This window comes from Panthera pardus, unplaced genomic scaffold (genome assembly GCF_024362965.1).
Source record: "Panthera pardus isolate Hobbes unplaced genomic scaffold, ASM2436296v1 HiC_scaffold_7, whole genome shotgun sequence".
In the NCBI taxonomy this organism is placed as follows: Eukaryota; Metazoa; Chordata; class Mammalia; order Carnivora; family Felidae; genus Panthera; species Panthera pardus.
The window spans coordinates 75,000,006-75,017,498 of record NW_026527002.1 but is presented as its reverse complement, the minus strand read 5'-3'; the positions used below and the strand labels follow the sequence as shown (position 1 = coordinate 75,017,498).

Genomic DNA, 17,493 nt, shown 5'->3' with positions numbered 1-17,493 from the left:
ACTTCTGGGCTGCAGGGGCTCAGCTAGGTCGCCAAAGGACACCCTGTGCAGCAGAGGTGGGATGCTGGAAGACCAGGTAAGTGTGAGCTGCCCTCTGTAGCTGCTGCCAGAGTTGGGTGTGGGCCAAGGGGACACAGCGAGAGCCCCACTGGCGTTTCAGTCAGGGAACCAGAACTCGCACAAAGCACAAACTGGTCTCTGGTGTCCGTCCAAGAGGGAGGAGGGTGCATAGTGTTCCGTCCCCCACTGTCTTACTCGTATTTTTCTTTCACTGCCCCATATTGCTCATTCCTCCACCCCCTTTTCTCCCTGGCGCCTCCCTTCCACAGCCATGCTCCTCAAGGAGAGGCTCTATCTTCTTGGGAGGGGCTTCGAATTTAGAGATGCAAACGTTGCCTAGTCTGATCTCCCAGGTGTTGCAGACTCTTCCCCACAGTGTGACAAATGGTATCTGAAGCTTCCTTGAAAACCGTCATCGGAAATGCATCACCAAAAACCACCCTTTCCTTGTTGGACAGCTCTGACTGCTGGAAATTTCTCTCTTCTGCTGAAATCTGTTGCTGACTTGTACCCACTGGTTCTCGCCTGGCTTTTTGGAGCATAGCCGTGCAGGTCTCCTTTGTCCCCTAGGGTAGGCCCTTTCTCTGCTACAGGCCTATGTCAGGCTCATAAAATAAGGAGGCACGGACCCATCCTGCAGGAGAGTCACAGCACAGTGAGGCATCTGAATAGAAAATTGCAAAGCAGTATGGGAAGTCCAGCCATTGCTATGGTGGTATGTTGGTTATATGTGTGTGTGTGCGTGTGTGTTACCTGTGTGCAAGGTACAGAGGGGTATTTGGTCAACTTGTCACCCAGTATTGTAGCCCAAAGGGGTGAGCAGTAGGTACTCGTGGGTGTGTATTTGAGTCACGGCCTTGAGGGTTCAGGGGTCGCGGGAGAGAAGATTTATGGCAGATCTTGGCGTGCTTTATCTGGTACTTTCTCCTAGTGCAGACAGGAGGGAAGCCACGGAAGGGTTTGAAGGGGTGCAGTGACAGGGACAGATGTGAATTTTGAAGCGATTCACTCTGGGATCAGGAAGGAGAATGGTTTGGAGGTGTGTCCGTCAAGATGACTTTTAGCAGAGGCACCAACTGAAGACGTGTTTGAGGATGAGGATGGCTGTTCATTGGGGTAGAGAGGCATCTGGGGACGTTCCAGGGCGGGCTCAGCCGCCATCACAGTCTCAGGACCGTGTTTCCCTTTGAGATCCTCGAGGCATTGACCCGTCTTTCGCTTGCTCTCCTGTAGTTCCTGGGTGTTTACCTCTGTTCTAAGCAGTGCACACGGCAATGCCTGGCCGAAGAAGAGGGACGTTTCTTTCTTCTTAGGGAAGAAAGCTGCTCCCAGAAGCCCCCTGGCAGCCTCTCCCCCAGACCCCCTTCGCCACATGAGGTCCTGTAGCCCCAGCGGCCGGGTGGCTGTCCCCGGAGCGGGAGGGGCACTGCCCTTGAGGCAGGCACGGGCACCGGGGGTGGGTCTGGTGGCCGGAGCGAGGGCACTGACGGGGGAGGTGAGATTCTTACTGTCTCCCCTCCTCCCCCTGGGCCAACCCAGGCTCTTCCAGATCCTTATGTGCTCTGTCCACCGTCCTCATGGTGCTCAGCTCTGCAGCGCGTTCCAACATAGGATGCCGGCAGCAGAGTCAGGATCTAGCTTATCCAGGGCACAGCCAGGAGCTCCCTTCTGCTTGTGCAGGCTAACGCTGTGTGTGTACTTTTGGTTTTTTAAGTTGATTCGTGCTGTTAACCCGGGTTCTGCTTATGACAGGCTCAAATTCACAGGGTGCTGCTCTTGTTGTTGTCGTACGTGAACGTATCTCTTCCTGCTGTGTCGCTCATGAATTGAATTGTATCCCTTGGTGAGTCTGTTTATAAAGTGAAGCATGATTTTAAATGCAAACAGTCCCTTGGTAAGTTGTTCTTGCCTCTTCATAGCATCCAGTATATTCTCCTGTTGCTTATGCACACGTGTCACCCACGTGACTGTGACGCAGGCAACTTTAGGCTCTTTGAAATGTTTTTAATACAGCCACTAAAAAATGATCTAAAAACATTCCCGTCAGGCCTGATGCAGGTCAGACGTCACAGGATGTAAGCACTGGCAGTGACTTCGCAGGTCACTCGTTTTGCCCTGTTTCTTCTGCTCCTCAGGGGTCGTCTTGCTCTTCAAGGGGTGGACCTATATGATGGTCCTTGACTTCTCCCCTTTGGCCTTGGACAGTAATGCACAGTCTGTGTGATTCACGATCTCATCTGCTGGTTTTTCTCTTCGCTTCAATGTTAACAGGCTTAGTACTGACGCTAATTACGTGACTAAGGACCTGCTCCGGTCTATTAAATTCCCTAAGACTGCTTCCACCAGGTTGAAACATGTTCCAAGTACTTGGTCTATGGGGACAAACGTAAGTGTTTGTCTTGATCAGTCTGCCCCATTAGCCACGTTTTTTTCCTGGCGTCATCTTGGGAGCGCTTTCCTCCCCCCAGCAGCCTTCCCCAAGAGTTTGTGTCTCCGCATTTTATCTTGTCCCGTTGGTTGGTACATTTATGTGCGGGTCTGGCTGTCGGCCGACCTGCTTCGTGGGAAGCAGGGACGTACGGAGCTGCCTCAGGCCGTCTCCCCTTTGGTTTCTCCCGTTTTCTCCAGCTTCTGCTTTATCACTGCACCGTTCTGACCTCACCTGCGTGATGCCCCATGCCGGCGCTTTCCGGGCCCCTACTGTCCGTCCGCCTGTGCGTCTGTCCTGCAGCCATGCACCCGCCCCGCGTGCGTCTCTGCCAAAGGGCTATGTTCCTTCCACTTGTCATGACGTCCCGAAGAAGGGATTCTGGGGCAGGTTAGTTCAGGTCTGTGTGTGATTCCAAGACCGAAAACTCCTTCCCCTTCCTTCCTTCCTGTATCTCCTCTGGAATCCGGAACCGCATGCATTCAAGCGATCACGCGTCCTTTTATTCCTCACTTTGGTGTTGAAGTCTTTCTTCCCCCTCAGGCTACTGCCAAGCGTCGCCGTGCGATGTCGGCCGCCGTTCCTTCTGTGGCTGGCGTCTCCGTTCTTCAGTGGGTTTAAGTGTCCTTTGAACCCACCCAGTTCACCCTCCCCAGTGGCGGCAGATGTTTAAAGCACAGATACCGGTTAGCCCTCCTCCCACATAAACTGTGGCTCACCGTTGCCTTCCTCGGTGGCAGGGGGGTGCTGTGGGTGAAATGTGGCCGCAAACGCGTTTCTCTTGGCTCTCCCATTGTCTTAAGATCTTTTAGATTAGGGCTGACCTTGAAGCATCTAAAGATTTCATGTAAAAAATTGGAATTCCCGGTCTCTCTCTGAACAGCCCAAAGATTGGATGACCTTGTCCTACGACCTGACAGGGTGGCCCCGGCCGCAGCTGGGGCCTGTGCTCCGTCACCTGAGTCCTGCTTGGCGGCTTCCCTTGCCCACACTGCTAGACTGGCATCCGTGGGCACTGGAGTTTCCTGCCCTGCTCTCCCTGAAGGACGGTCCCAGACCTCTCGGGGGGCCTTCGGGCCCTCTGGAACCTAACTTTCACTCCCTCCGCTGGTTTTATTTCCACCTCCCTGCTTCTCCATGAAGCTATACCCACACAGCACACACGCTAAGCTAATGGTTTCCTGCTTGTCTTTGCTGTCTTTTCTTACAATGGGATGTTGCCATTTTTTTTTTCAAATTTTTTTTAACATTTATTTATTTTTGAGACAGAGACAGAGCATGAACAGGGGAGGGTCAGAGAAAGAGGGAGACACAGAATCCGAAACAGGCTCCAGGCTCCAAGCTGTCAGCACAGAGCCCGACGCGGGGCTCGAACCCACGGACCGTGAGACCATGACCCGAGCCGAAGTCGGAAGCCTAACCGACTGAGCCACCCAGGCGCCCCATGGGATGTTGCCGTTTTTATTACCATACCCACTCCTTTGTTTCACACCCTTTTTGCGTGACCTGTTCCCCAGCGTTCCCATCACTTCACAGACGCTTGTGTTTACAGTTAACGGAAGGATTGGTTCCCCAGAAAGCCTTTCCTGACTTCTCGAGTGGATCCCTTCTCATTTCACTTGGCGCGCGGCTGACTGCCCCCCTCCCCCACCCCCGGCCCCCACCAGACTGCAGGGCATTTGAGGGCAGGGTCTGGGTCTGTGCCTTACTGGTCTTCGTATCCCCCACGGAGGGTACCTAGTAATTATAGCTTGAATGATTTCTTCCTGGGCTATAAATCTTGGGAGACTCTATCTTCCTTAATGACTCTGAAGTCTGGTAGGCGTCATGAAAACAAGGTGAGGGGTCATGCCTGCTTTATCAACACTGTATCCCCAGTGCCTCGATGGTGGCCTGTGGCCTCAGTGCCGAATTTACTGAATCAGGTGAGAGACTGAAGAATCAAAGACGATGCCTGAAGTGTTGGAGAGGCCTGCGTAGCAGTGAGGACCCAAGCGTATATATCACACACATATATTTCTTTTACTGTCGCATAAAAAGGTTATGTGCGCGCTCCAATTCTGTCACTGATATAAAAGGATATTTTATACATCTCAGTATTATTTGACCTTCAGGTGATGAATCTGACCTTGAACTGGAAAGGAAGTATAAGGAGGATGATCGAGAAAAGACTCCAAGGAGGCCGCGGACACAGAGGACAGAGAAAGTCCAGAAGGTCTCCTCGGGAAAGGAGGCCGGGCAGGTTTCCGGAGCGAAGAAGCCCATCATAAGTGTGGTTTTAACGGCACACGAAGCTATTCCAGGTGAGCACAGCAAGTGGGACGGGGCCGGAGAAGGACGTTGGGCTGAGTCCATACTGGGCAGTCTCGCTGCTTGGACCCCGTGGTCCCGGGCAGGGGCCGCTGCTGTCGCTGCCGCAGACACGGTCAGAGGAGCAGCGGCCACGGAGCGTGTCTTTCCTTTGCTCCCCTGGCCCAGTCCCTGTCCTGGGTGTGCCCCCTGCTCACTGTGTTGAGCGGTGCGTCCCCCCGTGTGAGACAGACCTGCTGAGACCAGAGGGCCGCAGCCCGCTCCCGGGAGCCCATGTTCTCCGGTCCCCTCCGCCTAACTTCTGTCCTGCGTTTTTAGTGGTTCCATCAAATGTTTTATAATGCTGGAGATTCCTGTCTGCATTTCCTTTCACATAAAGCAGCCTGTGGAGATATTATACTACCTTTTTTTAAAAAAGGCCTCTTTCAGGAAGGGATACTTCAGACAAAAAGCAGTATGATGTGATAGTAGGTTCCAAAGTATAATAATGGTTTTTTCCCTATCCATTTCAGGGCTAGTTGTCAAATGTATTTTAAAATCAAGTGTAGGATTTCAAGAGCAGCTGCAGCCATTTAAACAGCCCTTTCCAGTGGAAATAGTAACTCCTTATTTAAGGTGAAAATGCCAGATAAGTGCCTCTTTACACTTCGATGCAGAGTACGATGATCATTAGGAAATAAAAACACTGGGCGAGAGGAACCTTCTGGAAACTCACCTCATCTGCGCTAGCCTGCTTCAGAGCAGTGTCAGTCTGGGAAGAGAAACCTCGGAGAGGGGTGGCTCCTGTTTTCAGCCGTCTCTAGACGAAGTTCCCACAGTAACGTCTTTAAAATTGGCGGTAGGCTTTCAAGATTTCTGCAAGGGGGGTAGAAGTGTGATGGGTCTTTGCTGTTCTAGATCCAGGGATAGACTGGAGCCTTTTCTTCACTGCACTGGATACGTGCATGTGCGTGTGTCCACATACGTGTGAAGTGTCCACTGCTGTGCAAGGTCTTTGATCATTTCACATCATAGAATTGCACGAGCAAAGGGACCTTTGAGGTTTTCCACTCCAGACCCGTCATTTGCTAGGGTGGAAACGGAGGCTGATGGTAAGGTCATGTCATGTTTGGGACTGGACCCTTGGCAGCTCGGATTCCTGTTCACGGCCGATGCCACTGCTCCATACTGTCTTGGTGCAATTTTACACTTATTTGCCTTTATACAGGATTTACCTTATTTACTTTATATAGGACCGCTTACAGGTGGCCCTGTATAAAACCCGATAGGTAAACACATACGTATGTATGTCCCCGTCTTACATGTTTTTGTCTTTTTCATAGATCAAAGGGAATTACCTCAGAAAGGTGTTTTGGTAGATTATTAGGAAACTTGCCCTTCCCACCCAACACACACACGCACACACACACGTTAAACGTGTGAACTGCAGGAAAACCAGTACCTGGTAAGGGTACTGTATACAGTGAAGAAACACTTCTGGGGCTCCACTCCCGTAAGGGGTGGGATCTGGGACCTCCGTGGTGCCCCTTCAATGTGTGCTGCCTTGTGCCTTCATCTCAGGTGCCACCAAGATCGTTCCAGTGGAGGCCGGGCCCCCGGAGACGGGCACTGCAAACCCCGAGGCCACCCCGGCCGACCTGGCGCCTCGGAGAGGGTACCAGGAGTACGCCATTCAGCAGACGCCGTACGAGCAGCCCATGAAGTCCAGCAGGTAAAGTGTGTGTCCCGTGTGACCTCAGCCAGAGCTGGATTCTGGTGATGGCTGTGGGGGCTAGAGGACCAGCATGTAAGCGTCCCAGGACTGTGTTTGCAGACTGGGTTGTAGAGGACATGGGTTCCTTGATGTAACCCAGGAGTTGGACTCTCCATTACGGTGCCTGTGTGTTGACTGAGCCCGGGCTGCTTCTGTGAAATGCGTGGCAGATCCACTTGCTTTAGGACCTGAGCCCCGACTGGCTTAATGAAGGGGGAGCAGTTTACGTACGTCAGACATATGTTTAACCTTAATAAAAAGAGGTGTAAGTAAGGCCTTAGTACGTTTGCTGATTTTTATTTATTTACTAAAAAAAAATTTTTTTAAGGTTTTTATTTATTTTGAAACTGAGAGAGAGCATGTGCGCACATGTGCACAGGTTGGGGGGAGGGGCAGAGAGAGAATCCCAAGCATGCTCTGCACTCATGTGGGGCTTGAACGCACGAACCATGAGATCATGATCTGAGCTGAAATCAAGAGTCAGACGATGGACTGAGCCACCGAGGCGCCCCAAGTTTGCTGATTTTTAAAGTTGCACATATTATAATGGAAAAAAAAAATCTTTATTCCCTCCCCATTTTCAAAAGTAACACTTGTTGGGGTGCCTGGGTGGCTCAGTTGGTTAAGTGTCCGACTTTGGCCCAGGTCCTGATCTCACGGTTTGTGAGTTCGAGCCCCGCGTCGGGCTCTGTGCTGACAGCTCAGAGCCTGGAGCCTGCCTTGGATTCTGGGTCTCCCTCTCTCTCTGCCCCTCCCTGTGCTCACACTCTGTCTCTCTCTCAAAAATAAATAAACATTAAAAAAAATTTTTTAATTAAAAAAAAGTAACACTTGTTATTTTCTTGTGGAAAGTTCCTTCACCCTGGATGGTGTAGTTAATCAAAGTAACCCATCGTTCTTCTTCTAGAGGCAACTACTGTTGCCACTGTAATTTTTTCATGATATACTAAAACATAGTGCTTTAATTATGTTACTTTTTTCTAATGCAAAATACCAAGTGCATTGTTATCAACTTTTTTTTTTTTTTTTTTTTTTTTGTATGGAAACCAATTTGACAGTAAATTTCATATATTAAAAAATAAAATAAAAAAAAATAAACTATAAAAAAAAAAAAACAAAACCTTTTTTTTTTTTTTAAACTTAACCACACCTTAGGGACACCTGGGTGGCTCAGTTTGTTAAACGTCTGACTTTGGCTCAGGTCATGATCTCGCAGTCCGTGAGTTCGAGCCCCACATCGGGCTCTGTGCTGACAGCTCAGAGCCTGGAGGCTGCTTCTGATTCTGTGTCTCCATCTCTCTCTTTGCCCCTCCCCCACTGGCACTTTGTCTTTCTCTCCCAAAAATAAACATTGAAAAAAAACCCACAAAACTTACCACACCTTAAAAAATGTTTTTGATACATAGTTTTAAAAGAGTATCTGCTGTTGGATAGGGTGCACTGTAGTTTGTGTAGCCAGGTTTTGCTTGATGGGCAATGTTGTGCTCAAGGGTCTTGGACCTTCGTCTTTCAGTTCTTCTTCACGACTTCCTGTGGGGTGAATTGCTAGCATTGAAATTGCTGTCTCAAATAGTAGAGAACTTATAACTGTCACCAACATTGAAAACCATCCTCCACACACATTGGGTCAGTTGACAACCCTTAGTGAATGCTCAGGTGCGTTTTCTATACCCTCCCCAGGGTCTCGGTCTCACCACCTGTGATAGGTACCTGCTGGGGTGGGGGTGGGGGGTTAGCAAACTGCACCTGAGCTCTGCAAACATTTTTCCAGCCGAGACGAAAGACAAAGAAAATGCCAGTTGCCAGTGGGTTTCCTCTGTTTCTAGAAGAGGGGAAATGAGGCGTTCTTGAAGAGAGCATAGCTTTTAGTGCCAAACAGACCTGGGCTGGCTCTAGACTTTTCTACCACGGTTCAGCTCAATAGATTAAACGCCCATTATGTGCCAGGCACTGGGGATGAGAGAGAACAGGACAGACGCCCTGTTGCGTGGAGGAAGCCTTGGCTCTGTTGTATTTGACTCAAGTGGATGTGCCTCTGAGCCTCTGTTATTCCAGCCGTAAGATCGTCTAGTACAATCTGACTTAGTTTAGTGGTGAGAATAAATGATAAACCATATGAACATGGTGTCATGTGGGATGCTTCATTAATTCGTAGCCTCAATCCTCTGTGCTTGCAGCTATGGGCAACTGAATTTATTGATGAAGTTGTAAAAATACTCATTCCTTTGGCAAAACTGTCATGGAATTAAGTTTGAAGAACATTCTGGCGTCAACTTAAGTTGATTTGTAGACCCTAGCTACTTATTTTCACACTCTTTCAAAATCTGCTGGGGAGGGGTTCAGCTAACTGGTCATCTAGTTAGCCAGCAAATCTATGCAATATTTAATCAACAGGTTTTGGCCGTATTTCAGCTGCCATGCATTCTAGTAGTATAGTACAAATTACAAAATTGTTATGAAAGAGGCTTTTTTTTTGGCATGATGATGTTGCTTTGTAAAATATAGACACAAACTTCTAGGTTACACCAAGAGATCAGTTAGGTTTTCACACAAATATGACACTGGTGCTGTAGAAAATTTTTGAAGTCCAGAAAACTGTAAGAAAAAACATCATTTGTAATCACGCTACTGTGCTATAACCACTGTTTATGTATATATACATATCTATGTATATAGATACATAGATATGTATCTATATATATAGATACATATATACACATATATATACACATGTATATATATTTTTTAATGTTTATTTTTGAGAGAGACACAGCGTGAGTGGGGAGGGACAGAGAGAAAGGGAGACACAGAATCTGAAGGAGACTCCAGGCTGAGCTGTCAGCAAGGAACCCGATGCGGGGCTCAAACTCACGAACTGTGAGATCATGACCTGGACTGAAGTCGGCTGCTTAACCGACTGAGCCACCCAGGCGCCCCACCACTGTTAATGTTTTTAATGTGTTTCCTTCCAGCCTTTTTTTGGGCCCATATGTTTTATAAAATGGAGTTTATATTTCATATGCAATTTTATATCTTGCTTTAAGACCTACTCGCTGTACTTATTACTTTCGTCCGTTACTCACGTTATTCACAAATGATTTTGTGGATGGGGCACCTGGGTGGCTCAGTCGGTTGAGTGTCCGACTTCGGCTCGGGTCATGATCTCGCGGTTCGTGAGTTCGAGCCCTGCGTCGGGCTCTGTGCTGACAGCTCAGAGCCTGGAGCCTGTTTCAGGTTCTGTGTCTCCCTCTCTTTCTGACCTTCCCCCGTTCATACTCTCTCTCTGTCTCAAAAATAAATAAACATTAAAAAAAAAATTAAAAAAAAAAAACAAATTATTTTGTGGTGACGGTGCTATAACGTCATGAGGATGTTCTGTAATCTCCTCAGCTCTTCACATGAAAGCGAATAAGACGTGGTAAAATGGCCCATCTGATTGCATCCTGTAAGACCTCACAGATGTTAGAAGAACTTGGCTACGGGGCCTTCCATGGCTGCCTCTTCTCTAGCCTTGTCCCCTCGTGTGCTCCCTGTGGTCTCTGGGCCCCAGCAGGTGTTCCAGCCATCCGGGCCCTTTGTACTTCCTTGACTTCTCCTTGCAAATGCCTCTTCCTCATTTCGGATGCCTCCCCTTTCCCTCACTTGGTTATCCTGTTCACCCTTCAGCTCTCTGCTCAAGTGCGCAGTGCTCGGGACAGCCTGCCTGGAGTGGGCCCTGATCTGGGCTCATGGAGCATCCTGCCTTTTCCCGTCACACCAGGGAGCCGTAGTCCTTATCTGCTCCTTTTTGTGGTTGTTAGTCTGGCCTGTCACCTCCTCCACAAAGTGAGCTGCAGGAGAGAATGAGTTGTGTTTGTTTTTGTCCCTCTTGTGTCCCCAGTGCCTGGAATACTTGTTTTGAATGAATGAATGAGTGAATGAATGAATGAATGAATGAAAAAAACAGATGTGCTAACAAACTAGTTCCCTATGTTGGGACCTTCAAGCAGCTTTTCACTGTGAGCACCTTTGTTCGAGTACCTTTTGTATTCTTTCCTTTAATTGATTCCCGGAAGTGAATAACTTTCTAAAATGCACTGGTAAGAGTGCTTCTCTCCCAGCATGGGGAACATTTGGAGTGAAGTAATTTAAAAACAGTCATATGGACACTGCGGCCCTGTGTGTCAGTTCACGGTCCTAGTGAGTAAGGCTTGCGCTTGGGAGTCTGACGTAGGCTCCTTGGAATCTTCATCAGATTCATTCCCCTTGGCAGGAAACAGGGCACGGAGGGCTTTATCAGGTTTCTGTGTAATAATACAAAAAAAAAAAAAAAGGCAGAGCCAAAGATTCTCCTAAGACCATTTAGATCTTGCGTTAGAGGAGAAAGTACTGTGATTTGTTTATTTAATTAACGTTTTGAATCTTGGGTTTCTTTCTCCAGTGTTGTTTATACCAATAAAATCTATCACCTTCTGGATTTCTTTGTCATTTGAGAAAGATCCAAATTAGTTTCCTGACATTAGCCTTGGGTTTAGCATGCAGGCAGAGTGCTAACTTTCAAATTTGAATATTTTAATTACATTATGTGAATTGTACCCTCTGGTGTTTATGAACTACAATCGATTTAAGTATTTTTAATTTAAAGACAAGGCAGCCTATGTTGATCAAGCATAGTTGAATGGGTAGTTCCATATATACAGACTTTGCAGTTCTAGTGGATACAGCTTAATGGGCTCTGGTCAAGAGCACTGAGTGAGATTATCAGTGTTTGTGAGGACCTTCATGGACAACCTCGACATACTGTCCAGCGGGAGTATAGGTACAGAGGAGAGGAAGCCTCACCTGCCCGTGTGTCATCTGTCAATTCCTGTCCCTGGTGCATGCTATAGTACTTTAGTGGCCATCATTCACTGACTTCAGAAACAAGGCGGGGCTATTCCAACGGCACTGGAAGTCCCGTACAGGGGACTTTCTCTGTGTATACAATTACATTGGGGAGGGGGACTGGTGTATGTGGTGTTTGCTGGCATCATAGAGGAAGAGGAGGAGCACGCAGGCTCTAGAGGCAGACAGTCTGCTTGGGGTCAAATCCTGGCGTCACCGCTTACTAACTGTATGAGCTTGGGCACAGACTCAGTTTTGTCATCTGCAAAACGGGTGTAACGAGGCTAGAAATAAATATAGTTAGTGTCGGGTTGGGCAGTTCACACATCCTTAGTGATTATTAGCTGTTATTACCATCTCATACACATGGCCATATTGAAAGAGAAAGGATCCACGAGGCAGACCATGCTTTTATTCTCCATCACACACACAAAATCTGACACAGCGCTTGAAACACACTGGCAGGTATTCATAAGTGACAAGCATTAATAAATTATTCATGAGGTTAATAAACGGCAGTTGAACAGTAGCCCTCTTTTCCCCGTCTCAGCTCTAAATTAGCCGTGGTAAAGGAGGAGGGCGATGGAGACTGGAGCATCAGCTCTGTTACTGATGGAGTTGCGGGGGACACGGTGTGGTGCTCATCAGCACGGGGCTTCCCGTTCCTGGGCACCTGACTGCCTCACCTGCAGTCCTTGACCGCTCCTGGCCAGGCCCACGCATGCCCACCTAGCTAAGCACTCACTGTACCACTTGCTGTTCACGGGCAGACCGTCCTTGCCAGAAGGGGAAAGTTGGAGCTCGGCTCATGAGGTCCAGGTGACCAGTCAGATAGGCCCGTTCACTTGCCCCGGGAGGACGTAGGGACGCGGGTCTTTCACCGACGGGTGGCAGCAAGGGACGAGCTGGTTGAATGAACAAGCAAGTCTGGCTTGTTGAAGCTGGTGGACAAACCCAAGCAGATTGTATCTGGTCTCATGGAGCCGATGGAGCTTGTTCCGTTGATGACGGGTCATGTAGCCAGAAGACGTACAGGTCAGCTTTGGAGCACAGCTGGTTGTTGTGTACGTTGTGAGTGACACATCCCTCTTCCCTCTTTCTCCTCTTGCCTCCCTCTTCTCGTTCTGCAAGCCTCAACTCAGACATCTCCTGTTTAGCAAGTTTCCCAACTACCTGAATCCAGGTTAGATGTCTCTTTCTCTCTCCTCCCCCCCCCCCCACCCCGGCCCCCCGCACATGTTCCCATGGACACTTGCCCCACTGTCGTGCAAGCATGTGCTCACCTGTCTCCCCTCCCCCAGACCGTGAGCTCCAGTCTCTGTACGCGCCTGGTCCATACTCGGCCCTCCGGTCGGTCCCGCTTGTTGCCGAATGAATGCCTCCATCCAGCCTCAGGGCCGTTTGGGTCACTTTGAGCCTTTGGCGTTCGGTTCCCAAGAAGGAGTTCACGGTCCTTAGGGAGGTGCGGCGTCTCCAAGGGTAACGGTGCTGTCGTCTGTTTCCAGGCTAGGGCCCACCCAGCTCAAGATCTTCACCTGCGAGTACTGCAACAAGGTGTTCAAGTTCAAGCACTCGCTGCAGGCGCACCTGAGGATCCACACCAACGAGAAGCCGTACCAGTGCCCCCAGTGCAGCTACGCCAGCGCCATCAAGGCCAACCTGAACGTGCACCTGCGCAAGCACACGGGCGAGAAGTTCGCCTGCGACTACTGCGCCTTCACCTGCCTGAGCAAAGGGCACCTGAAGGTGCACGTGGAGCGCGTGCACAAGAAGGTCAAGCAGCACTGCCGCTTCTGCAAGAAGAAGTACTCCGACGTCAAGAACCTCATCAAGCACGTCCGTCACGCGCACGACCCGCAGGACCGGAAGGTGCAGGAGGCCCTCGAGGAGCTCTGCCTGCTCACCAGGGAGGGCAAGCGGCAGCTGCTGTACGACTGCCACATCTGCGAGCGCAAGTTCAAGAACGAGCTGGACCGCGACCGCCACATGCTGGTGCACGGGGACAAGTGGCCCTTCGCCTGCGAGCTGTGCGGCCACGGGGCCACCAAGTACCAGGCGCTGGAGCTGCACGTGCGGAAGCACCCGTTTGTGTACGTGTGCGCGCTGTGCCTCAAGAAGTTCGTCAGCTCCATCCGGCTGCGCTCGCACATCAGGGAGGCGCACGGGGCGGCGCAGGAGGGCGGGCTCTTCACCAGCTCCATCAACCAGAGCTTCTGCCTCCTGGAGCCGGGCGGGGACATCCAGCAGGAAGCGCTGGGGGGCCAGGCGCAGCTGGCGGAGGAGGAGGAGTTTGTGTTCCCGGGCGTGAATGCGCCCAAGGGGGCGGCCTGCCCCGCAGACGCTGGGCCAGACGAGGGGGCCGACGAGGGGGCCGGGAAGGAGCCGGAGGCCGCGGCGCAGGAGCCCGCCCCGCCCACGCACTTGGCCGTCCCCCAGGCCCAGGGGGCCGCCCTGCCACCCTGCGGGCTGGAAGCTGCCGCGGACTCCTCGGACCTTCCTTCGCAGGCGGTGGTCTCCGAGGAGTTTTTACTGAAAAATGATCCCTCCTCTGCGGAGGCTCGCACCGCCCCCGGGGAGACCTTGGACGCCCGGCGCGGAGCCTCCTCCCAGACTCAGGGTGAAGAAGTCCCATCACTGCCATCCAAGGCCGGAAGTGCGGGAGCGAACCTGGCCGCGCGGGGGGCCGAGAGCCCCCCAGAGGCAGGGCAGAAAATGGCTGCCCTCCCGTCCGAGGGACCAGATCCTAGTAGGTGTCTCAGGTCAAACCCAGGCGAGGCCTCGGACCTTCCTCCGGTAGCAGGTGGAGGGGACGTGGCCCTGCCCCAGCCTGACTCTTGCAGCCCGGCCTCCGAGCACCGGGCCGGCATCAGTGCGTTCATGAAGATCCTGGATGGCTTACAGAAGAGAAGGATGAACACCGGCTTGTGCGAGAGGATCCGGAAGGTGTACGGGGACCTGGAGTGTGAATACTGCGGTAAGGAGGGCGGCGCTGGGCAAGCAGCCGGCTGAGCGCTCGTTCCCTACAGCCCCGCCCGTCCCCAGCCTGCTTTGGGTCACCTCGTGTTTGGTTTGAGCTCGTGTCTCTTTGCAAAGAACCACTCGTCAACGAGCTGTGCTTCATCATTTGTAGACAGTAGGAGGCGGCCACCTGTGTCACAGTCTAGCGTGTGGCGTATTTGTGGAGGTGGCCGCGCTGGCTGGGGCAGGCACACGCAGTGGTCTCTCTCACGGCTGCTGCCGGAACTTGAGCCAAGAAGAATGGTTCTTCTGGCACGTGACAGGTTCAAAGTGTAGCTTGAGTCGTGGCCCTGTTCTCCCTGCAGCTCCTTGTGGAGAGCCCCGATTGGAGCCCTCGCAGCCGTCCGTGCAGGCAGGGCCCCTGAGGCTCCCCGAGAGCTGGCAGCGCGGGTGGTGGGAGAGCCCAGCTCTGGCCCAGGTGTCGGCAGGGGTCAGAGACCCTGATTCAGGCAAGTGCCCAGCAGCATGTGGTGCTGTGATTGGTCCTCAGGAAACACTTGTTTCCTCCTGTCCTAGCTCTGATGTCACGCAAACAGCGTAGCACCCGTAAAGTTCACAGCCTCCCGCCTCTAAAAAGCCATTTCCGGGCAGAAGTGAGGAAAGCGTGAAGGGTGACCCGGACAAGCCGGAGAGGGAGACAAATAGAGTAGTAAAAAAGTAATAATGAGAAAAATCAAATCCAGTCTGAAAGAAGCTTCCTTGTTCTCACGTGACGATATTTTTTTAGGCAAACTTTTTTGGTACCAAGTGCACTTTGACATGCACGTGCGCACCCACACCCGGGAGCACCTGTATCACTGCTCCCAGTGCCATTATTCCTCCATCACCAAAAACTGCCTTAAACGCCACGTTATTCAGAAACACAGTAACGTCCTGCTGAAGTGTCCCACCGATGGCTGCAACTACTCAACTCCAGATAAATACAAGCTGCAGGCACATCTTAAAGTTCACACAGAACTGGTAAGTAGTAAGCCCGGGCAGCAGCTTGTCTGCCCCCGCTGCCCACTGCTTTCTAACCTTTGTGCGCATGGGAAGGTGCCCCGCTTCCCCGTGAGCCCTGCACGCGAGCGTCCTTCCCAGGAGGCTTCGCCCCGGGACCCCCTCCACAGGCAGAGTCTCAGATACGTTGCAAAATGATGAGGCGGAACAGATTTGCTTTCTGGGCCCACTGTTCAGCATCAGAGAAAACCTCTGGAAGGAAGATCTACAGCGTGGAACGAAAGCAAGGCTTTCTTAAGTGACATCGTAAGGAATCATCAGCAACAGAAGTGGCAGTAGGAAGAGCTGCCCCTGGCCGTTGAGAGGTTACATGCCGTGGTGCCCGCGGGGCGGGGGGCAGTGTCTGGTTCACGGGGAGAGCGCGGTAAATGTCGATGACGCTGGTGTCCTCTTGTGTTACTTGTTGTCGACTCTCTGTGAGGGATTGTCTGTGAAGCGCTCTTATTTAAAAACAGAAAGGCGATCGTTTAAGCCAAGATGCTGTCCGTATTCATAATGGTGAAGTGTGTTTAATTCTTCGGTGGAAAGTGACGTAACACAATGAATGACTGTTTAGTTTTGCAAATTCTCATGTAACTCAAGGGGCTGACACCCGAGCGTGGTTTGAGCCTTGTTCACGTGATAAAGGAGGCACAGCTGGCCCCAGGCGTGGTTCTGCGTTAATGGCTTTCCTTTTTATATCACAGACGGCTGGGCTCAGAAGGAGGCTTCAGAAGCTGGGCCTGCTTCCACTCTGTTCTGGCACAAAGATCACCCATGCTGTAGCAGTTGGTCACTAAGGGTGAAGTCAGGGTGCTGTAGGTATAGTGGGTGGGTCAGAGCCCATGCTTTAGGGTTAGATGCCCGGGTTCTGATACTGCCTCCAGCACTCGCACCGGCTGTGGGTGTTGGGACAAGTCACTTGTCCTTTCTGAGATTTGGTAGCCTTTCTGTATAAAATATCTATGAAGAAGTATATGTCCATTTAAAAAATAATTTTTTTAATGTTTATCCATTTTTGAGAGACAGAGAGGGGCAGAGTGCGAGGTGGGGAGGGGCAGAGAGAGAGAGACACACAGAATCCGAAGCAGGCTCCAGGCTCCGAGCTGTCAGCACAGAGCCCGACGTGGGGCTCGAACTCACGGACCGCGAGATCATGACCTGAGCTGAAGTCGGATGCTTAACCGACTGAGCCACCTGGGCGCCCCAGTGTATGTCCATTTTATACACGCACACGTGTGTATACACGTACATGCACAGACTGCACGTGTTAAACTCACACATACGCACGTGTATACGTGCGTGTATTACACATGCCTGCAAATGGCAGAGCACAGATGTACGCATGTGTTTGTGTGTGTAGATAGATCTCCTAGGGTTACTGGGAGGATAACCTGGAAAGTTCTGGAGCAAGAACCCGGAGCAGCGATTGTGCTGTCGACTGTGTGCTTGCTACTACATGTGACCTGGGACCTCTTAGCACATGTTCTCTGTCCCTCTTTCTGGATAGCGCATGAAGGCACACCCTTCTGTTTCCTTCCAGAAGAGCTGTTAGATTGGTGTTGATTCCTGTACCATCTTAGGGTGGAGAAAACCGGGGTGGCAGAAATCATGGCTATGACTTTGCTAGAAACGCACATGAAGCCAGGAGCTGAGTGAGGGCGACGTGAGGACAGGGTGCTGGGGCAGCCTTGGAGGGTAGCAGTGAAGACCAGGAACCAGACCGTGTGTTTTAAACTCTGGCTCCCCCATTTACCGTGCATCCGACTTCAGGATGAGTCATGTAACTGCCCCATGCCTCGGTTTACCCATCCTCAGGGGAAGGTGAAGTGAGAGAACATGCGTAAACGTTTTAGAACAATGCCTGAGGAGGAGTAAGCACCTTGTGCCGTTGACTATTAACAATTGCTATTACTTACTGTAATTACCATGTTGGGTCTTGTTGTTCTGCCCTGAGAGACTTTGAAATGGAGGCTGAAGGTCGACCCCGAGGAGGAGGCTGGGAAAGAGCTCGGCAGTGTGTGCGGCCGCCTGTTTATCCTGTACCCATTTTCCTTGCCTGTCGCGTGTGTCAGAGGGACCC

The 17,493-nt window shown here is 51.1% G+C and overlaps 1 protein-coding gene across 6 annotated transcripts in view; it reads left to right on the top strand.

Moving 5' to 3' along the window:
* Positions 1–17,493, top strand: part of ZFAT (zinc finger and AT-hook domain containing) — a 286,033-nt gene that overhangs the window by 159,177 nt on the left and 109,363 nt on the right. For all 6 annotated transcript variants that reach the window (XM_019459785.2, XM_019459783.2, XM_019459784.2 and 3 more), the window contains 4 exons: positions 4,603–4,791; positions 6,359–6,509; positions 12,920–14,388; positions 15,160–15,392. In XM_019459785.2, coding sequence (XP_019315330.1) covers positions 4,603–4,791; positions 6,359–6,509; positions 12,920–14,388; positions 15,160–15,392 — 2,042 coding nt within the window. The remainder of the gene's footprint in view (positions 1–4,602; positions 4,792–6,358; positions 6,510–12,919; positions 14,389–15,159; positions 15,393–17,493) is intronic.